This window comes from Centruroides sculpturatus, unplaced genomic scaffold (assembly GCF_000671375.1).
Source record: "Centruroides sculpturatus isolate CEXI.00-Female unplaced genomic scaffold, Cexi_2.0 scaffold1200, whole genome shotgun sequence".
NCBI classification, from domain to species: Eukaryota; Metazoa; Arthropoda; class Arachnida; order Scorpiones; family Buthidae; genus Centruroides; species Centruroides sculpturatus.
In genome coordinates, this window is record NW_019385440.1 from 21,654 (window position 1) to 45,687 (window position 24,034).

General features: G+C 31.7%; 3 protein-coding genes across 3 annotated transcripts in view; 1 reads left to right on the forward strand and 2 right to left on the reverse strand.

Moving 5' to 3' along the window:
- The first annotated feature begins 6,089 nt into the window (after positions 1-6,089).
- Positions 6,090-8,472, forward strand: LOC111639035. Its single transcript, XM_023384811.1, has 2 exons — positions 6,090-6,446; positions 7,154-8,472. The coding sequence occupies exons 1-2, from the start codon at positions 6,247-6,249 to the stop codon at positions 8,193-8,195; spliced, it is 1,242 nt and encodes a 413-aa protein (XP_023240579.1). The 5' UTR covers positions 6,090-6,246; the 3' UTR covers positions 8,196-8,472.
- Positions 8,473-11,560: 3,088 nt separating this feature from the next.
- LOC111639036 (venom metalloproteinase antarease-like TtrivMP_A) lies at positions 11,561-16,490 on the reverse strand. Its single transcript, XM_023384812.1, has 10 exons — positions 16,436-16,490; positions 13,308-13,397; positions 12,954-13,080; positions 12,706-12,869; positions 12,534-12,602; positions 12,310-12,464; positions 12,194-12,246; positions 12,008-12,119; positions 11,787-11,945; positions 11,561-11,713 (listed from the first exon to the last, which is right to left on the reverse strand). The coding sequence occupies exons 2-10, from the start codon at positions 13,368-13,370 to the stop codon at positions 11,674-11,676; spliced, it is 942 nt and encodes a 313-aa protein (XP_023240580.1). The 5' UTR covers positions 13,371-13,397; positions 16,436-16,490; the 3' UTR covers positions 11,561-11,673.
- A 5,418-nt stretch (positions 16,491-21,908) lies between these two features.
- The window catches only part of LOC111639028 (venom metalloproteinase antarease-like TtrivMP_A), a 10,869-nt gene continuing 8,743 nt past the window's right edge, over positions 21,909-24,034 (reverse strand). Inside the window, exons 12-20 of the mRNA XM_023384806.1 lie at positions 23,393-23,482; positions 23,195-23,321; positions 22,947-23,110; positions 22,775-22,843; positions 22,551-22,705; positions 22,435-22,487; positions 22,249-22,360; positions 22,028-22,186; positions 21,909-21,956 (exon numbers count right to left, since the gene is read on the reverse strand). Of these exons, the coding sequence (XP_023240574.1) occupies positions 21,917-21,956; positions 22,028-22,186; positions 22,249-22,360; positions 22,435-22,487; positions 22,551-22,705; positions 22,775-22,843; positions 22,947-23,110; positions 23,195-23,321; positions 23,393-23,482 (969 nt within the window). The 3' untranslated portion in view covers positions 21,909-21,916. The remainder of the gene's footprint in view (positions 21,957-22,027; positions 22,187-22,248; positions 22,361-22,434; positions 22,488-22,550; positions 22,706-22,774; positions 22,844-22,946; positions 23,111-23,194; positions 23,322-23,392; positions 23,483-24,034) is intronic.

Consider the following 24,034-nt stretch of genomic DNA (forward strand, 5'->3'; position numbering starts at 1 on the left):
TTTTTCTTCCTCTTTGTTTCCTTGCATCAATTTTTCCTTCTAATGCCACTCGCACTAATCCTTCTCCTCGCAATATATGACCTAGCCAGTTATTTTTTCTTCTTTATATTGTTTTTAAAAGAGATCGCTGTTCCTGGACCAAATTTAAAACATTTTCATTCTTAACCTTTTTTGTCCACTTGATTTTCTCCATTCTTCACCATAACCACATTTCATATGCTTCAAGGTAGTTTGCTTCCTTTTTCCTTAAGGTCCAAGTCTCTGCTCCATATAAAGTTATGCTCCAGGAAAAGCATTTTATTAACTTCTTTTTAAGAGTTTAGTTCATTTTTCCAATAAGAAGGTTCTTCTTCTTATAAAAAGCCATTTTTCCAGCATTGATTTGTTCTTTGATTTCTTTTGAATATTTGAATATCAATATAATGAATTAAAATTCCGATACTGGATATAAAATATAACTGTAACGAGGCCGGAAAATCAGACGATTTGGGCGTCAACCCATCGCTCTTGAGGACTAATCCCACGAATTTTTTTTGAATAGTCAATTATGTTGAACCTAGTCTTCAATTACCCGGTTGCCCTCATTTTGGTTTCGTCCCACGACGAGCTTACTAAAAATCAGAAGAGGTAAAACTGAAAAAATACTATTGAATGAAGTATTTAGTGTGGAGGAACAATAGTAAAGTTTCTGAATTTAACTGGTTTACTAAGACGCATTCATTTTGTCAGAATAATACACAGGTCATTTTGTTGTCATCTTTATGCTATTTTATAATGAAAAAGCGTAAAATGATGTCAAATTGACATAATGGTATACACTTGCATAACATGNTAAGGTAAAGTTTAAAAATAAAAAAAAAACCTTTTCTAAAAACAAGATACAGGCTGGGTCAAATAAGTTTAAAATTTTATATTTTAGTAAATTCTCATTTTAAACTTAGTCAGCAGGATGGCTGGGGCTGTTAAAGTGTCAACCTACTGCTCTGGGCTACCTAGGATCAAATCGGAGCAGAAAGCTCCGGGATCGTTTTGGTGAGCGATCGGTTGCAGACGTATCGTGCCCATTCTCCTAAAGTCAACGTTGTATACGATGCCCCTTATTGAAATTCGTCTGGTCCCACGAAGCTTTAACGTGCCATTGATTGTGGAATTAACCCATCGAAGTCTGGTCCAAGCCAAAAACTTCTGTTTTAATCAACAATTTAAAAAGAATATCCAGTCGCTTAATTTCTTATAATTTCATCATTTTCCAAAAGATAGAACCTCATTAAAATTCTTTATTGAATTTCATATCATGTTTCGGTAAGTCTCTTCATCAGATAATTACATAAATAGACATTTTAATAAATGATAGACAATTAAATGGTAGGAAACCAGGCAACTGGATATTGTTTTCAATTCGTTAATTATATTGTAAATATTATTCCTAAATTTGGAATCACCCTGCGTTTTCTAAACTATATTTTAATTTTGTATAGGACAAAATACATTTTGATAAACACATGAAATTTCAAATATATATACATTGAAATACCATAATTTACTATACGATATTTAAGATGTATTTCAGCACAAAATATTTATTAAAAAATGTGTGCATTTACTTGTAGCCTATTGAAGGCTGGAGAATTCATTAGCTTATGGGAATCGCAACTTCATATATACAAAACAGGAAAATTTTTGACTTATTTTTTTGGACAAAAGCTGTGTGTCATATGTCGTAAAAAACAGTATCTTAAAATGTGGAATCCACAGGAATATTTTTCCCTTCAACAACTAGATTTACACGAGATGATATCTAACAAACCATTACAGATGAATAAATAAACAATGATACCAAAATACATAATTTTACTTTTATGAAATCACATAAAAGTTGTTGCAGAATATACATAAATATTTTTTTTTCATTTTCAAAATTTCAACAATGTATCGCAGATATCTTTTTCTTCACTCTGATTATTAGAATATCAATATAATGAATTAAAATTCCGACATTGGATATATAATATAACTGTACGAAGGCCGGATAATCAGAAGATTTGGGCGTCAATTCATCGCTTTTGAGATTTAATCCCAGGAATTTTTTTGAGTAGTCATTTATGTTGAACCTAGTCTTTAATTACCCGGTTTCTTTCATTTTGGTTTGGTCCCACGAAGAACTTACTACAGGTGAGAAGAGGTGAAACTGAAAAAATACTACTGAATGAAGTATTTAGTGTTGGGGAACAATAGTAAAGTTTCTGAATTTAACAGGTATACTAAGACGCATTCATTTTGTCAGAAGAATGCACAGGTCATTTTGTTGTCATCTTTATGCTATTTTATAATGAAACAGCGTAAAATGATGTCAAATTGACATAATGGTATACACTTCCATAGCATGTCATTACTTTATTAATGAATCAAAGGTGCAAAGAAAAAGCACGTAACATTTATTTCTTTCAATTAAAAATTGAATTATGACTATTTACAAATATATATTTTTTTAATTTTTCGAGTCTATCTTTCATCCTTTTAACACACCACAGAAGTAACAGTATATTGTCTTGGATGAACTTTCACAGAACACGTGATAAATTATAACAAAACACGCACAAAGTTAAAAATGATCGAAACGCCGACCTTTTATTTGAGAATTCGGCGTCCTTAAGCATTTAAAACAATGGCTACAATTTCTGACCATAACTTCCATGTTTTTTAGCACAATATATAACTGGTTCAGGCCCTCTGGTGGCAATTTTGGGTAATCATAAAGTTCATTTGCATAAAAGCATACATGATAACATGAAGAACCCAGGATTAAAAGTGTTAAAAGGATGAAAGATAGACTCGAAAAATTAAAAAAATTTTTTGTAAATAGTCATAATTCAATTTTTAATTGAAAATATCCTGGGTTCTTTATATTTCTTTCAACTTTTCTCTTTGTGGACACTACGAAGTGTTTTCATTAATTGTTGAACTGGTCGATTCGGCCCGGTCAGTGGAGTGGCCGGGTTATGAAAGACGAAGCACGACATATTCGTAACAGACCAACCGATGAAAAATTCTTGAGGTTTTTGTCTTTTCTGGATTTGTTTCCGGGTTACCAGAGCGGTAAGCTAACATCTTAACGCACGGCTTTTCTTCCGCATAACTTCGATTATTAATGAATGAATTAATGAATTTTTTGTTTTTCTTTTGCAGGGATCTTCACAAATATAATGAAACTACAATCAATATTGTATCACCAATGCTAATGTATCATTAAATGCAAATCTGCAATACACGTAATAAATTTTTTCTGCAAATTTTTGGTTTGTTAATAAAATGATTATTCATATTTAAATATTGATAATTTTATTAATAATGTTGTAACTTTTGATTGGTTTATTACTTAGCACCTGCCATAAACAATTATAAACTATATGGTCTCATAAGTACGCACATTACAAACTGGCCTAACCTTCTATGACAATGCTTTGCAACCGGGGTGCCATGGCGCCACGATTGGGGTGTCGCAAAGTTTAAAGCCTTTAGCCATTTTCTTGGAAATTTACTTAAGTGTAGTTCAAGATAACTCATTGTCAGTTCTATTTTGCTACGAGATATCCAGTAAGCAAAGAAACTATGACTAATCGCATGTTAATGTAATGTTCTACGCTACGTGTAGGCACGACTTGTCACGAGTTCGCTCAAACCACATTGCTTGGCCTTCACGTTCCCAGTCCCAGTACCGGCCAACCACCAGAGAAGAACGACGTGGACACTTGTGTCTTGTATATGCTTTAAAAAGCATTGCATTGCACTTTGAAAAGCGTGTGGTTTCAATCACAAAGTAGGTGCATATTACAGTAGTTTCATAATATTCAAAAGCAATGATGACAAATAAACAATTTTTAATCATTTTTTTAATTTAAATTTTTTAAATTGATATGAAAAAGATAAGAAAAAAAGTAATGAAATATTTATTTTATATATGCATCAAAATAGTATAAAAAACTTAACAAAAATTGTTTATCAATAAAATGATAATATAAAATGATGATATATTTGATAATAAAACTATATTTAAAAAACAATAGCGAAACTATTATTTTATATGTAGGTATTTCGACAAAATTCAATGGATTTAAATTTTGATTTTGAACACGTAGAAACACTTTTGCGTTACGCGTAATATTCGTTATAGCAAAAAATTCATCTGACCCATTAGTCCCTCTCCCTTATTCAGATTCTAGATCCGCCGCTGTTCAAGGGTGTCACAATCTTTTATTCTTCAATTAGGGGTGCCACTGAATGAAAAAGGTTGAAAAACACTGTTCTATGGGGTTGAGTAATGAAATTAAGAGATGGAGAATGATACGTCGAGTGGTACTATCGGTAGTCTAATATCTAACCGTGGATTTACTGGGAGTATCACAATATATAGTATTCAAACAATTTTTAGTAGATGTTAACACCACTGACATTAACAAATATTTCTCAAGTTAAAGCCTCTTCATACTTGCAGTGAACAGATTAGAGAAGAGAACACGGTATTACGAACAATACACACTTACGAACAATACTTCACATTTGCAGGGATCACCTTCTTCAAAACTGCATTAAATATGCGAATATGACAAATAGAAATAGGGTAAAGTGTCGTTTATCCGAAAGAAATCCAGTCTGCAAATATAAATTTTCGCTAGTGCTGTGGCGCTGCAATCTTTGGCTATATCTTGGTCTACTCCAATATTTTTTATGTTTGTGTAAGTTATGTGTTTTAGCAGGCAGCACTGTCACTTTTGTCTGGTGTTTTTCTGAGGACTGTGTGTCATGCTGAATCGAACGTTTTTGATACTAGATCAACTTCTAAAGTATATATTTTTTTGGTTTTTATATTTTTCAATATATTTTATTTGTTTGTACAAAATAAAAAAATAATGTTTAACAATACAATAGCCACGATTATTATTTTAAAAAGTTTACGTTAGGCTTAACATCGACGAAAATTCCACACGAAGCGACAAGCAACAGAGAGAAATTTCAACATGGGATAGATTAATATATTTTTTCGTACATAACTGGTTATCCGAAAAATAAGTTATCCGAACAACCCCAATTCCCAATTGATTCGGATAAACGAGGCTCTACTGTATATTGAATAACAAGTTTACGGGATTAAGAAATACACGATTTTATATAATAAAGATACATTTTCATATGAAGAAGTTTCACTACTGCTTCATTCATTACGAGGGAAGACCTTGATAGAGTAAAAAGTTTGCATATGCCCACTAGTGTTCGAATGGATAAAATCGCTGAATACTGGTAATTGATCGCAAGTTCGCCTTCCACATCCGACTGGCCAGATGAAATTTTGCGTGTTTCTATATAGATATATTTACCTTCGAAGATTATGAGTCTAAAAACGCTCAACAAAGAAAAAAAAAATAGTGAAATTCCAAAATTTTCTTCTCTTCCTTACTGTAGTGAAGCAGTCGCTCGATCACGGATGCAATGTATCCAGAATCTGGTAGGAAGAAGCGAAAACGCTTTCAATTATTCTATTCAGGACCAGATGCTTGCCATCTAGATATTTGGCCGCCCTCGCCCAATTGTGTGAATCACGAGTAGATTTATAACTTAACCCAACCGATAAGAATTTACTCGTATGTTTTTATGATAGTTCTGTATGGGAGTTTAAAAAAATCCATTAAAATATTTCATATTTTTATTCTACTCTCAAATTTATATTACTTACGGATTTCAATATTAAACCAGTGAGATTACGATTTCGTATGTTCCATCTATAAAGGAATGCAGAAAAAAACGTGTACAACTTATGTACAATGTTAAAAAATTAACTGTTAGTTTGGCAGCATCATTTACAACTAAATTTAATGAATGAGATGCACGAAATACATGAAAAGCTCTAAAATTAATTTTCGTTAAATTTACGATTTATTAAAATGTCTTATGAAATTCACATCACCGAATAAGCAGATAATTAGGAAAATTGAGCACAATAAATATTTATGTATATTAATATTTTCCAAAAGTGTTCAGTATCAGCTATTTAGTGAACTCATTTGCATAAAAAGTAACACATGATTGACGTTTCTATTCCGGTGAACGTAACTTGAGAAAGTGTTCGTTTTGAGTGGCAAGTATTGAGAAAGATAATCGTTGACTAAAAAAATTTAAGAGATTCGAAGAATATTCTTTATTATTCGTACCAGTTTCTAGTAATACACGTATTGTTTCAAGAGGCAAAATAAGATGTCAAACGTGAAAAAACAACGATTTAACTTTCACGAAGTGACTATATTCAATGAGAATGGAGAATGTGTCGTCGTATCACGAACATCTTTGATACAAAATGGTGGATTGCTGAAAAACTTTATAATTGTGTGTCCCAATGAAATGAAGTTTATTCTGAAATTACCTCTGACATTGCAAATGCTGAATGAATTTGCAGGGTTTGTACGAATTTATTATACGGACGTTTTTTAGTGTTTAGTGTATAAATTTACCTCGCAACAATACGAAAAACTCGTATAAACAAAAAGTCTTTTTCTTTTTTTAAATCGTGTAATCATTTAAAATAATTTGCAGTGGACGAAAAAAATTTATTGAATCGAAATAATGCAATTATTCGTAAAATTCATTTATTATTTAATAACGAAACATTTAATAAATCATTACTTAGTATATTGGATGACCAAACAATGTCGTGAATGCGATTTTGCTGCCAATTAGCAATCGTGATTAATAAAGGTTTTGGTCGGTGTGAAGTTTAATTCGCATACTCTCACATCACCAACTACGAGGATATTTTGAAGGATTTATAAAAATCGACTGAATGGTTGAAGATCTTTCTGAAATTTGGGATCTATTTTAGACATTACGAAATTTTTAACGTCACACTTAATAATTTTCTTTGTTCATTTTCCTCCGACATTAATATTTTTCCGTGTGTATTTTAATGTTTTCATTAATCAAAGAATGTCGCGATGTCTTCAAGTATAGCATATTTCAATTTAAATTCAAAATTTCATATTACTTCGTTGAAATATATTTTCGTGAAAAAAATTTCTATTAATTGGGCATTTCTATTTCTATTCATCTGAAATATAAAATATGCAAATTATTTATAATGTTTAACTTTGTAAATGTTTCGTTTCAGGTTTTTGGAGAAAGAATATGTTTTTTTGAATTCTGCTGATAACGGATTCGAAATGTACCTCATCGGCAAACGTTACTTTATTAGCCAACTGCAAAAAATGTGTTTCCATCATCTTACACAGCCGAATATCTGCACAAACATTTGTCGCATCCACGATTTTGCTTGCAGACACAACGAAAAACAATTGCAGTTTCATTGTTGGGAATGTTTCCTTTGGCTCGAAAAGAACTATATCCACACAGACGATTTCAAACGGTGTGAAGAAAGCACCATTTACAGGTTATTGAAGTCCGACTTTTTCAATATAGAGGAATCTGATTTGTTGCGTGCTCTTTTCGTGTGGGTCGAGCAGAAATTTTGTAAACTGAGAAAAACAAACGACGACATTTCGAAGGGAAAAATAATAAGACCGTTCCTGCCGTTGATTAGATTCTCCATGTTGGAACCATGGTTAAAAGAACACCTTTTGAACTTGATTAGCAAAGATTGCATTTCGAAAAAAGAAGCTAAATCCATAAGAAGATATCAAATTCAAAAAAATGTCGCGACTCTTCCACCAATAATATCTGCTTACGCTAAACCGAGAAGAACTGAATATTCTTCGTTACTTGCCGTAAATTTCATGACTTATAAAGAGTTGAAAGAAAATACCAAAGTCAAACCAACTTTTCTGTTTATGGCTGATTTATGGGTTAGCAAAAGTTGTGTGGTGAATGCGATTGTGCTGCCAATTAACCATGGAAATCCTGAAGGAATAAATGTTTTAGTCGGTGTGAAGTCGACGTATTCGCAAGATTTCGTCTACGAAAGACAGATCTGTGGTATGGACGGGATTTTAGAGTTTCGAAAAATGAAATATTTGCGGGAGCGCAGCTTTAACATATTTTTAGTGAAGGTTGCGAAGGAAGAAATAGAATCGACCTTCATTGAGGTATTAAAAAATACTCCCGAATATATTCCGTTATACGAACTCCCAGATGAAACTAACAGACTTACAGGGGAGAAAACAATATTCAATTGTAAAATTTGTCCTATTTTCTAATTTTTGTAAAACCGTAATATCGGTTACTTTACTTACATTTAACACGAGGTATGTTTTCGCTTCCTCTCGAGAAAGTACGTAATTGAACTGTGACGTCTGTGGTTTTTACAGAATACGAAAATTAATTTTGAGTGTTTAAATAATTACACAATGTAAATAAACAGTACACGTGAGGTGATTGTTGTAGACGAAACCATTTTTGGGAAATAATTGAATGACAATAAATTATAGAAACTTCCGTTTTTCATTTTTAGTGCATTTTTTTAGATAACATCAAATAGGTATTACGTATTTATTTCATACAAACGTTCTACAAATGACATATGAAATAAATAATAATAATATAGTCTATATTATTATTGTTATTTTACTACAATAAATTATAACATTGTAGCTATATGATACTTGTAATGAACTGCTTAAAACATTTTTATTTCTTAAAATTAATTTCTGAAAACTATTTAATATACTGCCTAAGTTGAATGTCATTGTAAAAGATATGGAAGCGTAATAATTATGTAAAGAAAATTAATATTTGAATAGTATTTAATCATTATCTTTGTAGCGGTAACATTTATGAGACGAAAAAAATGGTCATCTCATAAATGTTTAAGTCTTATTATTGCTCCCATAAGAATTCCATAGTTTTTCTCATATAATTTAACATATTTCACTTACAAAACCAAATCTGTAGGGCAGAGTTCGAGTGGTTAAGGTGTCATCACGCTGCTCTCGGATCATGGAAACGAATCTCACGAAGGAGACTTTATGTACACAGGCTAAAAAGAGTAAAATTATGGTTAGGAAACACCGGAGCTAATCTGAGTAAAAAATATCTTTAGAAATTATTTTGGATGTTTGGTGAAGGATAGAGCCCAATATATCTAGCCTCGTTTCTGACTACCCGGTCGCTCTGTTGTTGGAGTAGTCGAGCCCGCAATGAACATGATGAAAAGGACCGTTCGTGCTCACGGGGTGAAACGGAAAACAAAACGAATGTTTGCAGGAAAATTAACACGAATTCACGTGTGAAGTACTTTTAAGTGATGCGTGTTTAATTTGTAAATATCTTTTATAAGGAACGCATGCAGAAAATGAACCACGAACTATTTTCAATTTAATTATTTACTGGAACGTTTAAAATCGTTCTATAATCGAACCAATAAGCAGAAAAAAATTCGAATTTAAATCGGTTCGAACATTTGGTTAAAAAATCGAAATATATAAAAAATATTTATAACAATGTCTGAAATGTTTTCAATTTAATACATCTAAGTACTCAATGAAGACTGAACGTAATTAAAAACAAAAAAATCGCATCTAAAATAGTACAGTAGAAGCAGTTCTTCCGGTTAAGCCTTAATGCTCTCCCTCTCCCCTTGCGGGGAAAAATCTTTTTTTTCCCCGAAAAAAAATTTCGAAAAATCTTTTCTTAATGCGCGTTTCAATGTTGTACCCTAACTGTGCACCAAATTTCACCTCTAGGTTCAGCGGTTTGCTCTAGGCGATGATGAATCAGTGACTCAGTCAGTCAGTCCAATTAATTTTATATATTTAGATTGAGATAGGTTGATAATGACTATAATAATAATAATTAGCGCAGAGCCCAAACTGTTAGGAGTTGAAACTCGAATGGTACATATTTAGGGAACGTCATGGGAATTTACACTATAAAGAAATTTTTCGAAATTCTCCCCGCGGGAAGAGGGAGAGGATTAAGGCTTATTTTTAAACTTCATTTTTCTGTACTGTTTTAAATGCGATTTTTTGCAGAAAATCGAACATATTTTTTGACCATGTAAAAAGAGAATTTCTTGCATCCGGTAAAAACAAGTAAGATCTGCTATAATCTACTAATCTTAATCTTCACTATCGTTACTTTTTGCCCAAAAAATGCCGGGATGATCTGCTAGTTATACATAAAATTAATACGATAATAACAATATATAAAAAGCTTTGTTTTGATGTATTTTTATAAATATAATCTCGACACTACTTCATTTTTCCGTAAGAAACTATATTTACACAATGTTTTGAAAATTAAAATATAAAAGACAAACATTCTTCTAAAGTGTGTACTTTTTCTATTGGTCACCGAAGTGTAATATATAGCTCGATTGTTCAATGAAATTGTTAACGTTTGATTGTTAATTGAATCATTTTATATACAACTAAAATAAATAAAAAAAATTGTATTACGTGCAAGTTTATTGTTTTATCCCCTTTTCAGGTTTTTTTTTCTTTCTGGGAATAGTAAAAATTCTCAGTACAGTCTTATCAGTTGATCTAACACTAATGTAGCTTATATACTGTACAATAAGTGCTAAGTTTAGTAAATTGAGTCGTAAATTGTAAGCTCGGTTACGTGTTAGTGTATTATTTTATGCTTCTCATTTCTCTTAAGATAAGCTTTTGATTACTTTTTGCTTCGATAAAATATTGATTTATCAATAATATTAAACTGCTTCTAACATTTTATTTCAAATGCACTTCGCTATATACTTCAATAATGTCCTTTTTAAATCAATTTTCAATTGTATTTTTAATATACAGTCGATTCCCTTATAACACGGGTTCCTATATCACGGCGAAAAAATTGCGACAGTATTCATACAAACATGCTAAAAAACTCATATAATTCTGTTAAACGTCATTGCCGACTCGTGTCCCGACAGGATTGGTCGAATCTTCACCAATAGCAAATATTGTACAAACCGTTGAGTTTAAACGAGCAGCGGATCTACTAAAACAGGTTTATTATTTAACGTCCATAATAATTATATTTATATTAATGATGTCTCTAAAGTTCAGCGAATTTTTCGCAAAAAAAAATAATTTATCAGAAAGCACGCGAGCGCCATTCGATGCACCGCTCCACGACGAAAACAAGCTTAAGCAATGGCGCAGTCGAACGGTGCACGCTCGGTAAGTAATCCTACAATTTTTTATTTATAGCATAGTTTATATGGATTATTCCCAAAAAAATTATACGTATTTTGGAAATGTTGAGTCGAATTAGTCTAGAATCGATTAATTTTATGGAAGAAACATTTCAAACAGTTAGTCCGTAAACTGCATACATGCCGGGATGTGATTGGCTGGACTCGTAGAAAATGGATTCATATAAACTAGAATGTATCTACCGTGTTATAGGGGGGTCGACTGTATATATATTTCATTTTTCGCAATTTCTAATCAGATAAAAACATCAATTCTTGATGATGGGAATTTTTACTTTAATAATGTAATGCATACGATTTTTATTAAGCAGGTAAAAAGGCAATGAATGATATTAATGTATGATCAGCAACAAAAAACACAAACGACAAAATTTGACAATATAATAATTATTTTATTGTGTTCAAATTATTTCTGGATTAAAACTTGATCAAATAATATATGCGAAATCCAACTCACATTTTATTTTATCATTTAAAATAATATTTTTTTAAATATAAAATATACCACCGTATACGAATTAATACGATTTGCAATCTTCAATTACACAAGAAGATTTCCTTAAAAAAAAGAATGCATTATTAATGTATTTATTATTAAAATATTTAAATATATAATTAAAGTTATGCTTACGATAATGTATATTTGATGGATTCTTTAGAGCATTTGGAAAATTTATTCTCGTTACCATATCTTCGACTTCCCATAATGTATCCGTCTGAATGTGGACAATCTAATCCTCCAGGACTTCCTTCTTCTTTGGAATCTTCCCCATCGTGAGGACTTCCAAGTCTGAAATTTCATCTCAAATTTAGAATAGTTCTACATTTAATGTAATGTTTTAAATCACTTACAAATGTGCTGATTCGTGTGCTACTATATTAGCTCTATCATAATTGAGTAGATAGAGACTGACGATGCCAACTTTAAGACATTTCTTGCAAACACCGGTTGTGTGCGCAACGCCTATAAAGCAATTCATTCAAAAGTGCGTAGAAAGAATTTTAGGTTAACGTAGAAGCAAGCAGAAAAATATTTACCTAGTACATTCAGTTTAACTGTATTATCAGGATTTAGCGAGCCCATTTTACGACTAACAATAAATATTAAAATTAATCCACCTGTCATCTGTATATATCGATAATATAATACTTACTGGACAAATAGCATGATAATATCAGCATTTACAGCCAAACCAGTAGCATGATGACAGTAATAGTGTGCCATATTAGAAAGTAACGCCGAAGCATGAAGATATCGTTCGTAACCCGAAATTACACTATCTTGTATATAAGATGGATCCGTTGTTTTCTGTAATTGAAAACGAAATTAAATAAATAATTCTAATTAATGGATAAATTACTCGTTTTCCTCAATTACCGTGAACTTTGTAATTCCGAGCACAGAAAGTTTTATTCCCAATTCTAATGTATCAATCATGTTTTGTACCTAAATAATAAATAAAAACATCACAAAAATATAAATTGTAATCTAAAGTTAAATGCTATTATATTATTTTACATTTAAACGTATGTAACGAATAATATCCTACCTCAATAAACAGGCGAGAAATATAGTTTACTAGACCTTTATTTGTTTTGAAATATTTGGTAAAGTTACTTTCTGCTAAGATCAGATATTCCACCACTATGCACTGATCGTCTCTGGCCATTCTCTCCACTTTCTCCATAGTTTCTTTAACACCCATAGGCATGACTGGAAAACAAAGTTAATACGTTTCCAAAACTAAGCTGCGAAGTATTAAAAATGAAAAATGTTTCTGTGTATTGGCCTAGATACCTTCGTCATGGCCAAAAGAGTTTTTGTCACTTATAACTTCCAGAATTTGATGAGGTATTATTCCATCTCTATCCGCCCTTCCCGACTCGTACGGTACGATTCTCAAGTTTGAATTTACAATTCCTTCCTAAAAGTATGCATAAAGGTATTATATTCTGTACGATAATACGTATAATTATTAATAATAGTAATAATTACAATTTTAACAGGTCCTTCTTCATCGATTAACAAAGCCACTCCATTAGTACTATTTCTGTACATTTTTCTTTTCAAGTCTTGTACTTCGATCTTAAAACATTTAAGTATTTATGTAAACTTATTATTTTCATCAAAATATATAATNGTAATAATTACAATTTTAACAGGTCCTTCTTCATCGATTAACAAAGCCACTCCATTAGTACTATTTCTGTACATTTTTCTTTTCAAGTCTTGTACTTCGATCTTAAAACATTTAAGTATTTATGTAAACTTATTATTTTCATCAAAATATATAATCCTAATACTAATATACAGTATGTAAATTCATTGTGATTAATTAACGAATGTCATAATAACAACCCGAGTTGTTTTTTTGTAAATAAAGTCTATTACTTTTTTAATATAAAACAATCAGTTGCCTTTCGAACACGTGGTAATTCTTTTCTTTACATAATTTTTTTCTCTGAATATGTACATAACAGATCATTCTCTCATTTATTTTATCTCTGACTATAGTGCACAGTTTTTGAATTGCATGTATGTAATTTCGTATAAATTTAATTGAAAGGAAGTATCTAAACAGTTATGTTTCATAGATTTGCCTTTTATGACAAATCCTTCTTTCTGTTTACAATAAAAGTATTATTTAATTAATTTACTCTTATCCTAATAGTTATTCATATTTTGTTTTTAAAATACGAACAAATGCATTGTAATCGAAAAATTTAATTACTGTCACACTATGCAAACTCAGAACTTCTACGCGCTGTCGATAGAATAAACGGAAGAACACTAGCAATTAAAGTTTTTACCAAGTACCAACGCAATATTCGATTATCTACTAGTGTTGCAACGAATAGTATATTCGGCCTGAGGCCGAATATTCGTTTTATGGCCATTATATTCCGAATATTCGAATACCGAATATTCGGCGAGAAGCGTAGCCGAATAGCCGAATATTCGGCTTGATTAACGCACGTACGAAAATTGCCGCTCAAACCGCATTATGGCAAGGATCCTGTTATCTGTTGGCTCGCTATCACTACGCTTCGTCAATCGCGTTAATTCTTGGCAGTTGTTGTGGACAGACAAGAGCGTCATGACAGTATGTGATAAATGATGATATCAAATGTGGATAACAATGAAACGACCTACACGTGTAAATAATGGAGAAAGAACAGAGAAGAACCGCGAAGTGAAAATGTAAAAATGAATATGAAATTGAATTGATAACATGATCGAACAAGTCGAGGCAGCTTATTGGAGCGAAATTCGCGGCCGTCAATGCCAAACAATTGTCGTCATAGACTTCGAAAACCTAAATGCTTGTAATGAAAGTCACTTAGCGTGCACGGGCGAAAGCCCGGGACCGTTCGGGCTACCAAACTGTCTCGAATTTGTGAAATCATAACTGTGACTTATACCGACGTCCTATCTGTCTCTTTTCTCCGTTATCACCAGGCTATAAGTCACGTAATTGTAAAATGGGAAATCTACGACGGAAAAGTGACGAATCGAAAGTATCGTGAGGGCGTATTATGATATATGCATAGGCATACGTGGACTAGAGAGATAGAGGAAAGAGAAAGGGAAGAGCAAAGACGAGCTCTTAAAAAGAAGAATAGACAGGGTCAGACCCTCAGATATGCGACGATTCTCTAACTAATAGGTGGGTACGTGTGCTGATCTTTGTAATTATAAATTGTAAATACGTGTGACTAATATTATGTTCTTTTTTATTTTGTGCATGTAATAATTTATAAATAAACTAGCAGGTGGGCCCGGCGTTGCTCGGGCAAAAGTAACGATAACTAAGATAAAGATTATTATGTTACAGTCAACCTTACCCGTTTTCACAGAATGCAAGAATTGGGTCCCCTTGTTTCCAGACTAATTAGAGAATTTTTAGATGGGTCTAAAAATATGTTCGATTTCCCGCAAAAACAAAAAAAACTGCATCTGCGTATTGCACGTCGCTTTCTCTTAACAATTCCATTGTTACGTAATATTTCCATTGTTGACACTTCCATTGTTACTTAAAACTTTTATTGTTACTTAAAACTTCCATTGTTACTTAACACTTCTATTGTTACTTAGCACTTCCATTGTTGATGAAAGTGTTAAGCCTTAATCCTGTTCCTCTCCCCCGTGGGAAGGAATTTCGAAAAATCCCTTTTTAGCGTGCGTTCTCCTAACGTACCCTAACTGTGTATCAAATTTCAACTTTCAACTCCTAACCGTTTGGGCTCTGCGCTTATTACTATTATTATTATTAATATTATTATCATCAACCTGTCTCGATTATATATTAGATATAAACAAACAACACTAACTCGATAACATTAAATCTAAATAGCAAAATGATTAATTTACAGTGTTTTTGTAATTTCTTACTCCTGTTTTTAGGTATTCGGTGTTCGGCCGAATAGTGATTAAATATTCGGTATTCGGCCGAATAGTAAAAAATAGGCCGAATAGGCCGAATACCGAATAGTAACCGAATATTCGTTACATCACTATTATCTACACATTTTGTCAGTAATTACGCTTTTCAAATAACCCACCAAGTGTTATCAAAGTAAAATATTCCAAATATCCATAGATGAGCTATGGATTTCTGGCATAGCTGACTTTTGGAAAATCAACTATGCCAAAAATTTCATGTCTTTAATTAAGAAATACTGCATAATCATTATCGCGAAAATTAGATTTGATGTATTTCTCGTTTTTGCTATTAACTTTAATATTATATAGGTCTATGTTTTTGGTTTTGTTGAAGACTTCGTGGTAATGAATTCGAAGCAAGATTTCGAAAACGGTTTTCTCGTGCTACCTTCTATAGCTTTTTTCGCGAGACAGCGTAATATAGATAAAACTGTAAAGTGCTATGTAATTTATTCAGTTTAAAAATAGAAAACGCATTAGTACACATTAGGCCTACTTGCTTTGTGATAAACATTGACTGACTAAAATGTTTCTTTCTGGATTTAACTGCAACAAATATACTCAATGTAATGAATTTCAGTTTCCTCATTTTGAAATTTCGATACTTTCACTTGGTCTCTTTTCGTTCATTGAACTCTTTAAATACTTCTTTATAATTTCGACTATTTCGACTATTGCGACTATTATGATAAGCCGAGTACAGCCGTTCCTTTGTACCACTGTGATGTCTCACACAGCACAAATGATAATTAGGCCAATATGGTGAGAATAGTAGGCTACTTAAATGTTGCAAATAACGTTAATGTATAAGAATAATAATTTAGAAAATGACTTACCGAGTGAAGTATTCGATTGTTTGCATCAAGCAGTGCGAAGTTTTCCGCCAATATTTCGCCAGNGTGAAAAAACAACGATTTAACTTTCACGAAGTGACTATATTCAATGAGAATGGAGAATGTGTCGTCGTATCACGAACATCTTTGATACAAAATGGTGGATTGCTGAAAAACTTTATAATTGTGTGTCCCAATGAAATGAAGTTTATTCTGAAATTACCTCTGACATTGCAAATGCTGAATGAATTTGCAGGGTTTGTACGAATTTATTATACGGACGTTTTTTAGTGTTTAGTGTATAAATTTACCTCGCAACAATACGAAAAACTCGTATAAACAAAAAGTCTTTTTCTTTTTTTAAATCGTGTAATCATTTAAAATAATTTGCAGTGGACGAAAAAAATTTATTGAATCGAAATAATGCAATTATTCGTAAAATTCATTTATTATTTAATAACGAAACATTTAATAAATCATTACTTAGTATATTGGATGACCAAACAATGTCGTGAATGCGATTTTGCTGCCAATTAGCAATCGTGATTAATAAAGGTTTTGGTCGGTGTGAAGTTTAATTCGCATACTCTCACATCACCAACTACGAGGATATTTTGAAGGATTTATAAAAATCGACTGAATGGTTGAAGATCTTTCTGAAATTTGGGATCTATTTTAGACATTACGAAATTTTTAACGTCACACTTAATAATTTTCTTTGTTCATTTTCCTCCGACATTAATATTTTTCCGTGTGTATTTTAATGTTTTCATTAATCAAAGAATGTCGCGATGTCTTCAAGTATAGCATATTTCAATTTAAATTCAAAATTTCATATTACTTCGTTGAAATATATTTTCGTGAAAAAAATTTCTATTAATTGGGCATTTCTATTTCTATTCATCTGAAATATAAAATATGCAAATTATTTATAATGTTTAACTTTGTAAATGTTTCGTTTCAGGTTTTTGGAGAAAGAATATGTTTTTTTGAATTCTGCTGATAACGGATTCGAAATGTACCTCATCGGCAAACGTTACTTTATTAGCCAACTGCAAAAAATGTGTTTCCATCATCTTACACAGCCGAATATCTGCACAAACATTTGTCGCATCCACGATTTTGCTTGCAGACACAACGAAAAACAATTGCAGTTTCATTGTTGGGAATGTTTCCTTTGGCTCGAAAAGAACTATATCCACACAGACGATTTCAAACGGTGTGAAGAAAGCACCATTTACAGGTTATTGAAGTCCGACTTTTTCAATATAGAGGAATCTGATTTGTTGCGTGCTCTTTTCGTGTGGGTCGAGCAGAAATTTTGTAAACTGAGAAAAACAAACGACGACATTTCGAAGGGAAAAATAATAAGACCGTTCCTGCCGTTGATTAGATTCTCCATGTTGGAACCATGGTTAAAAGAACACCTTTTGAACTTGATTAGCAAAGATTGCATTTCGAAAAAAGAAGCTAAATCCATAAGAAGATATCAAATTCAAAAAAATGTCGCGACTCTTCCACCAATAATATCTGCTTACGCTAAACCGAGAAGAACTGAATATTCTTCGTTACTTGCCGTAAATTTCATGACTTATAAAGAGTTGAAAGAAAATACCAAAGTCAAACCAACTTTTCTGTTTATGGCTGATTTATGGGTTAGCAAAAGTTGTGTGGTGAATGCGATTGTGCTGCCAATTAACCATGGAAATCCTGAAGGAATAAATGTTTTAGTCGGTGTGAAGTCGACGTATTCGCAAGATTTCGTCTACGAAAGACAGATCTGTGGTATGGACGGGATTTTAGAGTTTCGAAAAATGAAATATTTGCGGGAGCGCAGCTTTAACATATTTTTAGTGAAGGTTGCGAAGGAAGAAATAGAATCGACCTTCATTGAGGTATTAAAAAATACTCCCGAATATATTCCGTTATACGAACTCCCAGATGAAACTAACAGACTTACAGGGGAGAAAACAATATTCAATTGTAAAATTTGTCCTATTTTCTAATTTTTGTAAAACCGTAATATCGGTTACTTTACTTACATTTAACACGAGGTATGTTTTCGCTTCCTCTCGAGAAAGTACGTAATTGAACTGTGACGTCTGTGGTTTTTACAGAATACGAAAATTAATTTTGAGTGTTTAAATAATTACACAATGTAAATAAACAGTACACGTGAGGTGATTGTTGTAGACGAAACCATTTTTGGGAAATAATTGAATGACAATAAATTATAGAAACTTCCGTTTTTCATTTTTAGTGCATTTTTTTAGATAACATCAAATAGGTATTACGTATTTATTTCATACAAACGTTCTACAAATGACATATGAAATAAATAATAATAATATAGTCTATATTATTATTGTTATTTTACTACAATAAATTATAACATTGTAGCTATATGATACTTGTAATGAACTGCTTAAAACATTTTTATTTCTTAAAATTAATTTCTGAAAACTATTTAATATACTGCCTAAGTTGAATGTCATTGTAAAAGATATGGAAGCGTAATAATTATGTAAAGAAAATTAATATTTGAATAGTATTTAATCATTATCTTTGTAGCGGTAACATTTATGAGACGAAAAAAATGGTCATCTCATAAATGTTTAAGTCTTATTATTGCTCCCATAAGAATTCCATAGTTTTTCTCATATAATTTAACATATTTCACTTACAAAACCAAATCTGTAGGGCAGAGTTCGAGTGGTTAAGGTGTCATCACGCTGCTCTCGGATCATGGAAACGAATCTCACGAAGGAGACTTTATGTACACAGGCTAAAAAGAGTAAAATTATGGTTAGGAAACACCGGAGCTAATCTGAGTAAAAAATATCTTTAGAAATTATTTTGGATGTTTGGTGAAGGATAGAGCCCAATATATCTAGCCTCGTTTCTGACTACCCGGTCGCTCTGTTGTTGGAGTAGTCGAGCCCGCAATGAACATGATGAAAAGGACCGTTCGTGCTCACGGGGTGAAACGGAAAACAAAACGAATGTTTGCAGGAAAATTAACACGAATTCACGTGTGAAGTACTTTTAAGTGATGCGTGTTTAATTTGTAAATATCTTTTATAAGGAACGCATGCAGAAAATGAACCACGAACTATTTTCAATTTAATTATTTACTGGAACGTTTAAAATCGTTCTATAATCGAACCAATAAGCAGAAAAAAATTCGAATTTAAATCGGTTCGAACATTTGGTTAAAAAATCGAAATATATAAAAAATATTTATAACAATGTCTGAAATGTTTTCAATTTAATACATCTAAGTACTCAATGAAGACTGAACGTAATTAAAAACAAAAAAATCGCATCTAAAATAGTACAGTAGAAGCAGTTCTTCCGGTTAAGCCTTAATGCTCTCCCTCTCCCCTTGCGGGGAAAAATCTTTTTTTTCCCCGAAAAAAAATTTCGAAAAATCTTTTCTTAATGCGCGTTTCAATGTTGTACCCTAACTGTGCACCAAATTTCACCTCTAGGTTCAGCGGTTTGCTCTAGGCGATGATGAATCAGTGACTCAGTCAGTCAGTCAGGACAATTAATTTTATATATTTAGATTGAGATAGGTTGATAATGACTATAATAATAATAATTAGCGCAGAGCCCAAACTGTTAGGAGTTGAAACTCGAATGGTACATATTTAGGGAACGTCATGGGAATTTACACTATAAAGAAATTTTTCGAAATTCTCCCCGCGGGAAGAGGGAGAGGATTAAGGCTTATTTTTAAACTTCATTTTTCTGTACTGTTTTAAATGCGATTTTTTGCAGAAAATCGAACATATTTTTTGACCATGTAAAAAGAGAATTTCTTGCATCCGGTAAAAACAAGTAAGATCTGCTATAATCTACTAATCTTAATCTTCACTATCGTTACTTTTTGCCCAAAAAATGCCGGGATGATCTGCTAGTTATACATAAAATTAATACGATAATAACAATATATAAAAAGCTTTGTTGATGTATTTTTATAAATATAATCTCGACACTACTTCATTTTTCCGTAAGAAACTATATTTACACAATGTTTTGAAAATTAAAATATAAAAGACAAACATTCTTCTAAAGTGTGTACTTTTTCTATTGGTCACCGAAGTGTAATATATAGCTCGATTGTTCAATGGAATTGTTAACGTTTGATTGTTAATTGAATCATTTTATATACAACTAAAACAAAATAAAACATTTTGTATTACGTGCAAGTTTATTGTTTTACCCCCTTTTCAGTTTTTTTTTCTTTCCGGGAATAGTAAAAATTCTCAGTACAGTCTTATCAGTTGATCTAACACTAATGTAGCTTATATAATGTACAATAAGTGCTAAGTTTAGTAAATTGAGTCGTAAATTGTAAGCTTGGTTACGTATTGGTGTATTATTTTATGCTTTTCATTCCTCTTAAGATAAGCTCTTGATTACTTTTTGCTTTGATAAAATATTGATTTATTAATAAAATTAAACTGCTTTTAACATTTTATTTCAAATGCACTTCACTATATACTTCAATAATGTTCTTTATAAATCAATTTTCAATTGTATTTTTAATATACAGTCGATTCCCCTATAACACGGGTTCCTATATCACGGCGAAAAAATTGCAACAGTATTCGTACAAACATGCTAAAAAACTTGTATAATTCGGTAAAACGTCATCGCCGACTCGTGTCACAGGATTGGTCGAATCTAGACCAATAGCGGATACTGTACAAACCGTTGAGTTTAAACGAGCAGCGGATCTACTAAAAACAATTTATTATTTAACATCCATAAAAATTATATTTATATTAATGATGTCTCCAAAGTTTAGCGAAGTTTTCGCAAAAAAATAATTTATCAGGAAGCACGCGAGCGCCAATCGATGCACCACTCCACGACGAAAACAAGCTTAAGCAATGACGCGGTCGAACGGTGCACGCTTGGTAAGTAATCCTACAATTTTTTATTTATAGCATAGTTTATATGGATTATTCACAAAAAATTATACGTATTTTGGAAATGTTGAGTCGAATTAGTCTAGAATCGATTAATTTTATAGAAGAAAACCTTTCAAACAGCCGTAGTCCGTAAACTGCATACATGCCGGGATGTGATTGGCTGGACTCGTAGAAAATGGATTCATAAAAACCGGAACGTATCTACCGTGTTATAAGGGAGTCGACTGTATATATATTTCATTTTTCGCAATTTCTAGTCAGATAAATACATCAATTCTTGATGATGGGAATTTTTAATTTAATAATGTAATGCATGCGATTTTTATTAAGCAGGTAAAAATGCAATGAATGATATTAATGTATGATCAGCAACGAAAAACACAGACGACAAAATTTGACAATATAATAATTATTTTATTGGGTTCAAATTATTTCTGGATTAAAACGTGATCAAATAATATATACGAAATTCAACTCACATTTTATTTTATCATTTAAAATAATATTTTTTTAAAATATATAATATACCACCATATACGAATTAATACGATTTGCAATCTTCAATTACACAAGAAGATTTCCTTTAAAACAACTGCGTTATTAATGTATTTATTTTTAAAATATTCAAATATATAATTAAAGTTATGCTTACGATAATGTATATTTGATGGATTCTTTAGAGCATTTGGAAAATTTATTCTCGTTACCATATCTTCGACTTCCCATAATGTATCCGTCTGAATGTGGACAATCTAATCCTCCAGGACTTCCTTCTTCTTTGGAATCTTCCCCATCGTGAGGACTTCCAAGTCTGAAATTTCATCTCAAATTTAGAATAGTTCTACATTTAATGTAATGTTTTAAATCACTTACAAATGTGCTGATTCGTGTGCTACTATATTAGCTCTATCATAATTGAGTGGATAGAGACTGACGATGCCAACTTTAAGACATTTCTTGCAAACACCGGTTGTGTGCGCAACGCCTATAAAGCAATTCATTCAAAAGTGCGTAGAAAGAATTTTAGGTTAACGTAGAAGCAAGCAGAAAAATATTTACCTAGTACATTCAGTTTAACTGTATTATCAGGATTTAGCGAGCCCATTTTACGACTAACAATAAATATTAAAATTAATCCACCTGTCATCTGTATATATCGATAATATAATACTTACTGGACAAATAGCATGATAATATCAGCATTTACAGCCAAACCAGTAGCATGATGACAGTAATAGTGTGCCATATTAGAAAGTAACGCCGAAGCATGAAGATATCGTTCGTAACCCGAAATTACACTATCTTGTATATAAGATGGATCCGTTGTTTTCTGTAATTGAAAACGAAATTAAATAAATAATTCTAATTAATGGATAAATTACTCGTTTTCCTCAATTACCGTGAACTTTGTAATTCCGAGCACAGAAAGTTTTATTCCCAATTCTAATGTATCAATCATGTTTTGTACCTAAATAATAAATAAAAACATCACAAAAATATAAATTGTAATCTAAAGTTAAATGCTATTATATTATTTTACATTTAAACGTATGTAACGAATAATATCCTACCTCAATAAACAGGCGAGAAATATAGTTTACTAGACCTTTATTTGTTTTGAAATATTTGGTAAAGTTACTTTCTGCTAAGATCAGATATTCCACCACTATGCACTGATCGTCTCTGGCCATTCTCTCCACTTTCTCCATAGTTTCTTTAACACCCATAGACATGACTGGAAAACAAAGTTAATACGTTTCCAAAACTAAGCTGCGAAGTATTAAAAATGAAAAATGTTTCTGTGTATTGGCCTAGATACCTTCGTCATGGCCAAAAGAGTTTTTGTCACTTATAACTTCCAGAATTTGATGAGGTATTATTCCATCTCTATCCGCCCTTCCCGACTCGTACGGTACGATTCTCAAGTTTGAATTTACAATTCCTTCCTAAAAGTATGCATAAAGGTATTATATTCTGTACGATAATACGTATAATTATTAATAATAGTAATAATTACAATTTTAACAGGTCCTTCTTCATCGATTAACAAAGCCACTCCATTAGTACTATTTCTGTACATTTTTCTTTTCAAGTCTTGTACTTCGATCTTAAAACATTTAAGTATTTATGTAGACTTACTATTTTCATCAAAATATATAATCCTAATACAAATATACTGGTACAGTATGTAAATTTAGTAACATTGTGATTAACGAATGTCATAATAACAATCCGAATTGCATTTTGTAAGTGAAATCTATTACATTTTTAATATAAGACAGTTAGTTGTTTTTCGAACACATGGTAATTCTTTTCTTGACACTGTATTTTTGTCTGCAAATGTATACAACAAATAATTCTATCACGTAGTTTAAGTCTGGCCATTTTTGAATTGCTCATCTCCAATCTGCCATAAATATATTCAGTTCGGACAAGTTCAATTTCTTTACTTTGAAATTTCGCTACTTCCACTTGCCCTCTTTTCGTTCATCGAACTCCCGAAATACTTTTTTATAATTTCGACTATTTCGATTATTGCGGCTGTTGTGAGAAGCCGAATACACACGTTACTTTATACCATTGAGATTTGCACCTAGCACGAATGGTAACTAGGCCAATATGATAAGAACGCTACTTATATGTTGTAAATAACGCTACT

What these genes read in the sequence shown, in the direction of transcription:
- LOC111639035 (XM_023384811.1), top strand. Translation starts at nt 6,247, where the DNA reads ATGTCAAACGTGAAAAAACAACGATTTAACTTTCACGAAGTGACTATA. An exon ending in ATGCTGAATGAATTTGCAGG is followed by an intron (nt 6,447 to 7,153) that starts GTTTGTACGAAT and finishes GTTTCGTTTCAG; the next exon opens with GTTTTTGGAGAAAGAATATG.
- LOC111639036 (XM_023384812.1), bottom strand. Translation starts at nt 13,370, where the DNA reads ATGTACAGAAATAGTACTAATGGAGTGGCTTTGTTAATCGATGAAGAA. An exon ending in TTTCTCGCCTGTTTATTGAG is followed by an intron (nt 12,603 to 12,705) that starts GTAGGATATTAT and finishes TTTATTATTTAG; the next exon opens with GTACAAAACATGATTGATAC. An exon ending in GCACACGAATCAGCACATTT is followed by an intron (nt 11,946 to 12,007) that starts GTAAGTGATTTA and finishes ATGAAATTTCAG; the next exon opens with ACTTGGAAGTCCTCACGATG.